The 10,803-nt window shown below is 44.4% G+C and overlaps 1 protein-coding gene across 2 annotated transcripts; it reads left to right on the forward strand.

Moving 5' to 3' along the window:
- The first annotated feature begins 5,507 nt into the window (after positions 1–5,507).
- Positions 5,508–9,724, forward strand: LOC123123964 (cleavage and polyadenylation specificity factor subunit 3-I). 2 transcript variants are annotated; one of them, XM_044544629.1, is made up of 5 exons: positions 5,508–5,804; positions 5,889–5,986; positions 6,080–6,125; positions 6,239–6,388; positions 7,743–9,724. In XM_044544629.1, exons 1-5 carry the CDS (start codon positions 5,655–5,657, stop codon positions 9,375–9,377), a joined length of 2,079 nt encoding a protein of 692 aa, XP_044400564.1. In that variant the 5' UTR covers positions 5,508–5,654; the 3' UTR covers positions 9,378–9,724. The 2 variants fall into 2 exon arrangements, with proteins under 2 accessions (XP_044400564.1, XP_044400563.1); XM_044544628.1 differs by having other exon boundaries at positions 5,508–5,986.
- Positions 9,725–10,803: the final 1,079 nt, after the last annotated feature.

A 10,803-nucleotide genomic window follows, 5' to 3' on the forward strand; every position in this document is an offset into this window, starting at 1 on the left:
ATGCGTTTTCGCCTGACAGTGGTGGCCCAGGCGTGGTTTTTCCTTCCGCTGGAGCCCCAAGCGCCCCCGAGTGCGCTGGGTTCGACCTGGGATCGCTGGGCCAAAAAAGGGCCGAGCCGGAGGATTTCGGCGTCCTCGGGGCGTGATTGAGGGGTTTTTTCGGCGTCAGCGCGAAAAAGCTTGCCCTAAAAGGCCTATTGGGACGCGAGCGGAGATGCTCTAACATGTTTTCATTTGGATTTGCCTTTGATGAAGAGCGTTCTCCTGAGCGCTTGGACTTCGTAGATCAACGATGCAGCTAGCCTCTGGATGATATTTGTGCAAGACATAAAATAATTTCGCAGGCTACCCAGGTTTGGGTTAATATGATTGATGTTGGGACGTGACGGGTGGGCTAGCAACACAGAAACGGACCTCCAAACACTACCCACTCTCCCACTCTCCGATCCAGCTCTCTCTCTCTCTCTGGCCAAGTTCTTTTGAACAGATTATGAAGAATCTCGATCTTGCAAAATAGCAGAAGAAAAGACCTCGATTTGGCTTCCAAATCTTGGGACGATTCTTTAGAATCCTAGTGCAATCAAAAACCCCAAAAAACTTGAATTTTCACATAATCTCAGGATTTTGGAGAGCTCCTTAAAAGAAAACATTTGGAATTACCCCTATTGGAGCAGCTAATTACGCCCAGAATGTCAGCGATGCCTCCTACAGGAAAATGACTCGCACGAGCCAGTGCTGGGTGTGGCTATGTGCCGACTACTGCGAGGCGTGGGTCCACCTCGCCTACGGGGCGCCGGTGGTGGGACGACCTAGTAGATCGTGGCTCGTCCTGCTGACATTACCTGAATTTCTTTCCCTTTTCTATTTTTGTTTTATTTATATTTGAACTAAAAATGCATCTATTTTAAAAACTTAAATTTACTTATGAATTTAAAAATATGAATTCGGAAAAATGTAAACACAATATAACAATTTGATAGCTCGGTTTAATAAAATGTTAATAACCTTCAGAGAAAATGTTCTTGAGAATGAAAAACATTCCCACATTTCAAAAACAATTATGTGACGTGTCCGCCAGCGGATTATTTTCAAAGATCCGCCACCCTCACAGCCGTTTGATCTGGCGCATCCATCGACCTGGCTCTTTCCTCACAATTGCAACAAAGGCAGCGTTGCGGAACCGTTTGCACATCTCTCTTCTTGCGTAAACTTTGGCAACAGAGATTTTGTTGTAGATTTTTTTCACATTAACTTTTTTGAAACATGTGTGTCGTTGCGGATGGACTTCTGCAACACAGATGATGCTGCAATTTTTTTCTCATCTTAATGTTTTTGTAACATGGACGTTGTTGCAGGATGACTTCTGCAACCCAGACGATGTTGCAGAAAAATGGCAGAGGCACGCGTCCAGTTATGTAGGTCTTGGGCGGCTGATAGAGGCTGCATGTCGCCCAATTAAACTTGTATCTGATGGCTACGCGTGTGGCGCAACTATAGTCGTGATCAGTCGGGTGATTCTAATCATTGTTCCTCTTGCAACAAGAACTTTGTTGCAAAACATTCTATTCTCTAATTTTCTGCAACAAAACCCTTGTTGCAAGACCTTTTCTTCTCTAATCTCCTGCAGCAAGACCCATGCGGCACAACCTCTTCTTTCCTACTTCTCTGCAACAAAAACCCTTGTTGCAAAAATTGCAACAACATCTCCGTCGCACCTAATTTTCTGCAACAAGGCGCATGTTGCAAAAATTGCAACACATCTCCAGCTGTGTCGCACACTCATGCAGTCATCGTCCGCTGCCACCATTCTGCAATTCTGCAACAACGATGTTGTTGCAAGAAAAGATGAGGGAATGAGATGTGCGTTGTTAAGCAGGACACGTGTCAAGTAAGGGAGGCGACGGATGCCCCGTGCTACATCTGCCGGCTGATTATAATAATTTCCCTTTCTTAAATGCGTATATAATGTAAAATAGTTTTGCTAAAGCACATCTAGATTGTGCTATAAGTATTGCACATCTAAGTCCTATGTCATTAATCTTATGATGAGATTCATGTAGATATTTTCTTTTTCTTTTTTCTCTTTCTCTCTATACTTAATTCACTCACTTAGATGTGCAATAACTAGAGCACATCTAGATGTGCCCTAGACACACCCAATGTAAAAGTATATTTTGTGCCATTAAAAAAATGTGTATGTCACATTGATGGAAATATTCCCACGTTTCAAAAACATGTCCAAAACATTTTTAAAACAATTATTTAGCAATATAAAAAAGGTCCGCGTAGGTTCAAAAAAGTGTTTACTTCCATTAAAAATTGTATGATGGAATTTTTAGTAAATATTTGCGTGTTTCCAAAAAATGTGCATGAAATTTTCTAAAATGTTTATACAATGTAAAAAAATGTCCATGTAATCTAGCAAAATTTATTTCCATTGAAAACAATGAACAACGTGTATTTGAAAAAATATGTTACCTTGCATTCAAAAAAGTGTCCAAAGTGTGTATTTAGAAGAATGTACACCATATATTTGAAAATGTCTAAAGTGTATCAAAGAAGTTTCACGTGTGTGCTCGACATGTACATTGTTTGCTCGCAAAAAGTAGATGTTCTCATCGACTTTGTAAAATCTTAAGATGATATGCCGGCTCAGTCTCTCGGAGGTGCTCATAAGGATAGGGTGTACATATGTGCGTTCTTAGGGGTGAGTGTATGCGCATATATATATGAGCGTTTGCTTCTGTACTGTGTTTAAAAAAAAGTAGACATGTGTTTTAAAAGGGAAACTGATTAAAACTGATAAAGAAATAAAAATGGAAAGCAAAGTAAACCGAGGAATACGAAGAAAACCAAGAAAGAGAGAAAAAGAACCAAAAGTTTGGCGGTGAAAAAAAAACCCAAAGAGAACCATTGGAAAAAACAATGAAAGCAAAGTATAACGAAGGGAACAAAAATTAAAAACCTAAGAAACTGGCGAAAAAACAAAGAAAACCATATATAGAAAACGAAAAAATTAAAAAGTAAAACCGGAGCGAGCCAGCGATTGCGCTGATGGGCCAGGCCGATTCGGTCTCCCGGAGGCGACTCGGAATCGGGGTACGGGAGAGAGTCCACATAGCCCGCCCTGGCGGTCAGTTCAGTCCAGTTCCGTTCACATCAACGGAATCAAGCGCTAGGGTTGGCGCCGCCGCCGGACCCGTCGATAGATTCAATGAGTTCTTGCCAATAACCACGACCGCTGAATAAAAAAACGCGAAACTTCTTTCCAACGATGCCAATCCCAGGTGTGAAGTGTTAGACCGCACCGCAGCCACAACTCCTCTAGAGATAGGGGTGTCTCTCTTGCGCTTGATCAAACCTAAGAATAACCCAGTTTGCCACAACCATCAGGAGCTTGATGTTGGCAGTTTTTCGATGGCCCCAGGTTTGTACACATCCAATAAGACAGTTTGCATCAAGCGCAACAATGTCAACCTCCAGGAGGGTAGTATCCCATGCGAGTAGGGTTACCCCATGAGTTTAGATCACCGGCAAATAAGCAAATCCATCGAACAGTAGCCCAAAAAATTGTATAACCAAGTAGTGATCAGTTACATCGGTGTCTGTCTCCTCTCCTGGAGCCACACCAAATTGACCTTGATCGAAGCAATAAACTCCCTAGCAGCCTTCCTTTTTCACTAGGTTGTTCAAACCTCGGACATTCTAGCAGATAATCTTTGGGTTAAAATCCATAAGAGAATGGACTCAACACCAAGGAAAAATGAACTCAATGAGCACGCACCACCAGTGTGGTGGCAGTCTCAAGCTCACTCCGGTGGGGCAAGGACTTGCCAAAGATAGCAACAATGATACGAAGATGCTGCTACCGAGGGGGAGTCGATAACTTCTTAAGGTTCTATACCACAACCTCATCCACCACCAGGCCACCCGCAGCTAGTCCAAGGGCACACAGTAACATGTTTTTATTCGGGGTTGCCTTTGATGAAGAGGGTCTTCTGAGCACTTGGACTTCGTAGATCAACGATGGAGCTAGCCCCTGGATGATATTTGTGCAAGAAAGAAAAGAATCTCGCAGGCTACCCATGCTTGGGTTAATATGATTGATGTTGGGCCGTGATGGGTGGGCTAACAACACAGAAATGGACCTCCAAAACACTACCCCCTCTCCCACTCTCCGATCCAGCTCTCTCTCTCTCTCTCTCTCTCTCTCTCTCTGGCCAAGTTCTTTTGAACAGATTATGGAGGATCTCGGTCTTGCAAAATAGCAGCAGAAAAAAACTCAATTCGATTCCAAATATTGGGAGGATTCTAAAGAATCGTAGTGCAATCCAAAATCCGAAAAAACTTGCATTTTCACATAATCTCAGGATTTTGGAGAGCCCCTAAAAAGAAAACATTTGGAATTAATAGAGTGCCCCTATTGGATCAGCTAATTATGCCCAGTCTAGGAAAACGACTCACACGAGCCAGTGCAGGGTGTGACTATGTGCCGCCTATTGCGAGGCGTAGGTCCGCTCGCCTACGGGGTGCTGGTGGTGGGATGTCCCAGTAGCTCATGGCTCATCCTACTGACATTACCTGAATTTCTTTCCTTTTTAATTTATTTTTTAAAACTAAATGCATCTATTTTAAAAACTTAAATTTAAATATGAAATTTAATAATACGATCTTGGAAAAATGTAAACACGGTATAACAATTTGATAGCTCAATTTAATAAAATGTTAATAACTTTCAGAGAAAATGTTCTCGACAATCAAAAACATTCCCACGTTTGAAAAATAATTATGCGATTTCTTAAATACGTATATAATGTAAAAAAGTATTTGTGCCTTTAAAAAATGTATGTCACATTGGTGGAAATATTCCCACGTTTTAAGAACATGTCCAAAAAATTTAAGAAAAAATAATATACGAACGTAAAAAATGTAAGTGTAGGTTTAAAAAAGTGTTTATTTCCATTGAAAATTGTATCATGACATTTTAAATAAATATCGGCGTGTTTCCAAAAAATGTGCATGAAATTTTCTAAAATGTTTATACAATGTGAAACAATGTTCATGTAATCTAGAATTATATTTATTGCCATTTAAAATAATGTAAAACGTGTATTTAAAAAAAATGTTACCATGCATTCAAGAAAGTGTCCAAAACGTGTATTTAGAAAAACATACACCATATATTTGAAAATGTCTAAAGTGTAAGAAAGAATGTTTCACGCGTGTGCTCAACATGTACATTGTTTTGCTCGCAAAAAGCAGACATGTGTTTTAATTTAAAAAGGATACCGATTAAAACCGACAAAGAAATAAAAAAACAACGTAAGCCAAGGAATACGAAGAAAACCAAGAAAGCCTGTGAAAAAACAAAGAAGAACCAGAGGATAAACCAAAGAAAACGGAGAAACAGAAAAAAAAAAAACCGGAGCGAGCGAGCGATTGCGCTGATGGGCCGGCCCGACTCGGAGTCGGGAACGAGTCGACATAGCCCAGGCGCTGGCGGTCGGTCCGGTTCAGTTCGCATCGACGGAATCGAGCGCTAGGGTTGCCGCGCCGCCGCCGGACCCGACCTCGCCGCCGCCCCTCTTCCTCCTATTCTCCAGGCACCGGAGCCGCCCGCCGCCTCTCAGCGGGAAAGGGGAAGGCCCAGAGCAATGGCATCCTGCGCGACGACGCCGCCGGCGGGGAAGCGGCCGGCGACGGGCGGGCGGGAGGGCGACCAGATGGTGATCACCCCGCTCGGCGCCGGCAGCGAGGTCGGCCGCTCCTGCGTCCACATGACGTTCAAGGGGCGCACAGTCCTCGTAAGCACCCCCAAACCCTACCTCCCTCCCCTTCTCCGATTAGCTCCGACTGACTTGTTCCTTGCTCGTGGTTGGTTGGTCCAGTTCGACTGCGGCATCCACCCCGCGTACTCCGGCATGGCGGCTCTCCCATATTTCGACGAGATCGACCCCTCCGCCATCGACGTCCTGCTCGTCACCCAGTAAGTTTCCAACTAGTCGCCCTCTCTAGCTTGACCTCCACCTTCTCCCGGCGTTCATCCTGATTAATTTTATGCCTTCAACTTGTGCTGCAGCTTCCACCTGGACCACGCCGCCTCGCTGCCATACTTCCTGGAGAAGGTATATAAGCAAAAATGCTAGGCTGCTGCTGATTTAGATTCGAAATGCAGGGACGCTCATGTTATGCTGTTTCGTGTCTGATTTGCCCTGCCCTGACCTGCCCTGCTTTGCAGACGACGTTCAAGGGCCGCGTGTTCATGACCCACGCCACCAAGGCCATCTACAGGCTGCTGCTCTCGGATTATGTCAAGGTCAGCAAAGTGTCTGTGGAGGACATGCTCTTCGATGAGCAGGACATAATCCGGTCCATGGACAAAATCGAGGTACTTTCTTTTCGCTTATCTCCTTTCTGGCAGTTGTGAGTCGAATGAATGCGAATGGCTTAATCCGTGTTGTTTGATACGATGTATTTGTTGCTTACTAGATGATGATAGATAGTGACTGACCGGTAGAGAAATTGGTACTACATTTCTGTAGAGGAAAAAAAAGTTAGAAGAGTGATCCGATCAATCAGAAACAGAGAATGATAGTACTGTGTTATTTAAGAAGCTGGAGTTGTTGCCTATATACCTGGTTGATATTTTAAGCTTAGCTTGGATTCAGTTTCCCCCATCTTGCTAGCTAGCACCTGCTTGCCGCCCTTGGAATTCTTATCTGTTGTACGATTTTGAACAAGGTTCCAAAAGGTGTTAGGCGTAAATTCCTGGTTTTTCCTCTGCCGAGCACCTATATTGATTAAGTGCATGGTTGGTAGTGCTTAGGTTAGGTGTTCTGCTATCGCCTAGCGCCTAGACATGCTTAAATGCACGGCTAGCAGTGCTTAAGGTTAGGTGTTCTGCCATCGCCTAGCACCTAGGCATGCTCAAGTGGATGCCTAGCAGCGTTTTTTTATCATTGATTCTGAATAATCGAACTTTAAATGTCATTGGACTATTGGTCAAAATTATAAAAATCTTATAGTATCTGGCCATTTCTTTCCAACTACCAGGTTTTATATTTTCGTTCCAGCTAATGCATGATTCTGTCTGTGAGGATTTAAAGTTTTAATTTACCAGCTAAATTCATATGCCTCTGTTTAGTGCCTGTCTTGCCTAAGCGCACACCTAGGCATGCTCAAGCACACACATAGCAGTGCGTAAGGCTTGGTGTTCTGCTATCACTTAGCACCTAGGCACGCTTAAGTTTTTCATCATTGATTCTGAATAGCCAATACATTTAAATGTTTGGGCTGTTGGTTAAAATTAAGAATTCTATAATACCTGTCTGTTTCTTTCCAAATACCAGGATTGTTTTCCCTTTACAGCTAATGCATGATTCTGTCTATGAGGATTTAAAGTTTTAATTTACCAGCTAAATTCATATGCCTCTGTTTAGTGCCTGTCTTGCCTAAGCGCACACCTAGGCATGCTTAAGCACACACATAGCAGTGCGTAAGGTTTGGTGTTCTGCTATCACTTAGCACCTAGGCACGCTTAAGTTTTTCATCATTGATTCTGAATAGCCAATACATTCAAATGTTTGGGCTGTTGGTTAAAATTAAGAATTCTATAATACCTGTCTGTTTCTTTCCAAACACCAGGATTGTTTTCCCTTTACAGCTAATGCATGATTCCGACTGAAAGTCTTAATTTACCAGAGGGAGAATTAACATTGTCTTAACATATAATTGTCATGCAGGTCATAGACTTCCACCAGACACTGGAAGTTAATGGCATACGCTTCTGGTGCTATACTGCTGGCCATGTACTTGGTGCTGCCATGTTCATGGTGGATATTGCTGGTGTACGCATTCTTTACACTGGTGACTACTCCCGTGAAGAAGACCGTCACCTCAAAGCTGCTGAGATACCCCAGTTCTCCCCTGATATTTGCATTATCGAGTCAACTTACGGTGTGCAGCAACACCAACCCCGCCATGTCAGAGAGAAGCGCTTCACTGATGCCATCCACAACACAGTTTCTCAAGGGGGCCGTGTTCTTATCCCAGCATTCGCTCTTGGTAGAGCACAGGAACTGTTGCTTATCCTGGATGAGTATTGGTCTAACCACCCAGAGCTCCATAAGATTCCAATCTATTATGCCTCCCCTCTTGCGAAGAAGTGTATGGCTGTCTACCAGACATACATAAACTCCATGAATGAAAGGATAAGGAATCAGTTTGCACAGTCCAATCCGTTCCATTTCAAGCATATTGACCCTTTGAATAGCATTGACAACTTCCATGATGTGGGTCCGTCAGTGGTGATGGCAAGTCCAGGTAGCCTCCAAAGTGGCCTCTCCAGGCAGCTCTTTGACAAGTGGTGCACAGATAAGAAGAACACATGTGTTATTCCAGGTTATGCTGTGGAAGGCTCGCTTGCAAAGACCATCATCAACGAACCGAGAGAAGTGACACTAGCAAATGGGCTCACTGCTCCTCTTAATATGCAGATCTTCTACATCTCCTTCTCAGCTCACGCTGATTTTCCACAGACGAGCGGCTTCTTGGAAGAGCTTCGCCCACCCAACATTATTCTTGTCCACGGAGAAGCAAATGAGATGGGTAGGCTTAAGCAGAAACTTATCACCCAGTTTGATGGGACAAACACAAAAATTGTGTCTCCCAAGAACTGCCAATCGGTCGAGATGTATTTCAGCTCTGAGAAAATGGCCAAGACAATTGGCAGACTGGCAGAGAAGGTACCGGAAGTGGGCGAAACAGTCAGCGGCTTGCTTGTGAAGAAGGGGTTCACATATCAGATTATGGCCCCTGAGGACCTCCGTGTGTACACGCAGCTGTCTACTGCCAACATTACTCAGCGGATAGCTGTCCCGTATTCTGGTTCTTTTGAGGTGATCAAGTACAGACTGAAGCAAATATATGAGAGCGTGGAATCATCAACCGAAGAAGATGTTCCAGTACTGACTGTTCACGAGAGGGTGGCCATCCGCCTGGATTCAGAGAGCTACGTGACGCTGCAGTGGTCGTCCGATCCCATAAGCGACATGGTGTCCGACTCGGTGGTGGCCATGATCTTGAACATTGGCCGTGAGGGTCCAAAGGTTGTTCCGATCGAAGAAGCGGTGAAGACGGAAGAAGAAACAGAGAAGGTGGCGCGGAAGGTGGTGTACTCTCTGATGGTATCACTCTTCGGCGACGTTAAAGTTGCAGAGGAAGGGAAGCTTGTTATAACTGTGGATGGAGACGTCGCGCACTTGGATGGCAGGAGCGGTGATGTTGAGTCCGAGAACGCTGGGCTGAAAGAGAGGATCAAGACCGCGTTCCGGCGCATACAGGGTGCGGTGAGACCGATCCCGCTTTCAGCCTCCTGAGCTGAAGCCATGAGAATTTTCTATGGCTCGTGATTGAACAAGGCACTAGCAGGCTGTGTTACGTGTTGTTATGCAGCCATTTTAATCTTGAGCGGAATGTAATTCTACCACCTGTTGTGCTTTGCTAGATGATCAGTAGTCCTTAGAAGTTATCTGAAGAATCCTCTCACTTGCACTGAATTTGAGCTGTGGTGCTTTACTAGATGATCAGGTAGGCCTGTTTTACTGCCTCTGGAACATGATCGAGTTGTAGCATTGTGGACAATTTGTAGAAGTTATGTGAACAATCCTCTCATTGGCACTAAGTTTGAGCTGAAGTTGCAGTGCATCTGAGCCTTTCAACTTGAGTGTGTGTCGATCCTCTGTTTGAGTTTCTGCTGTTGGTGCTCCTTTATCTATGAACATCATGCCAAGTCTTCTTAGGTGAACTGTGTCATTTAATTTTCATTGGCTTATACGCTTTGTTTATATCAAGTGATGAGCAAGTAGTCTTTGTTGGGGTCATTTTTACATCCTGTTTTACTGGTGCAACATTTTTTTATATTAACTGTAGACAGTTTGTAGCAGCCATATATATATATATATGCGAATAATCCTCTCGCAGATGGAGATCATGAGTTCCTGCTGTGGGTATCCATGCACGCATCTTGCCAAGTCTTGTTTGACGCAAGTCCGTCCGTTCGTGACGGTTGGTGTTGTTTCCAGCGTCTTGGAGGCCACTCGCCAGAGTGTTTCTCTGCATTGCCGCTCGGCGCTCAATCTTTCTTTCCAATTCCACCAAAAAGCTCCAGATTTGTTCCGTCCCCTCTCAATCCCCAGCAGCAGGTGTGTGATGTAAGAGCATCTCCAACAGCCGCCCAACGCGCCGCGCGCTAAAAACTACTTTGCCGCGGCCGGCAGTGCTGGCTCCAACAGCCGCACTAAAATGCAGCGCGCGCGCCGCTCCAGCAGCGCGCAAAAAATGCACAGCGCGCGACTCGCCGGGGCATTGGCATATATTGCATTTTGGACACAAAATGGATTTCAAACATTCAAAATGCAATGAACATGACATATAAATTTCACACAAACAAGTTGATGAATAAAAGTTCATGCCCACAAGTTCGAAATCATGCCTGCAAGTTCATCCAACCAAGTTCAAAATGCAAACCAAGTTTATGACACAAACCAAAGACACATCAAGCCTCGTCCTCGTCTTCGTCCTCATCTTCCGAAGACGATTCTTCCTTCTCCGAAGATGATTCTTCCTCCTCCTCATCATCATTGTTGCGCACCGCATCACGTGAAGCTCGGACGGTGTTGGCAAGATTTTCAACGGCATCTTCATGGGAAGGTGTGTGAGGCACACCGGAAGACATTCCGCCCATGGCGGCCAGAGGTGCACCCATGCCTCCCATTGGAGAAGCAAAAACTCATGCCTTCCATG

Source organism: Triticum aestivum, chromosome 5D (genome assembly GCF_018294505.1).
Source record: "Triticum aestivum cultivar Chinese Spring chromosome 5D, IWGSC CS RefSeq v2.1, whole genome shotgun sequence".
Classification (NCBI taxonomy): Eukaryota; Viridiplantae; Streptophyta; class Magnoliopsida; order Poales; family Poaceae; genus Triticum; species Triticum aestivum.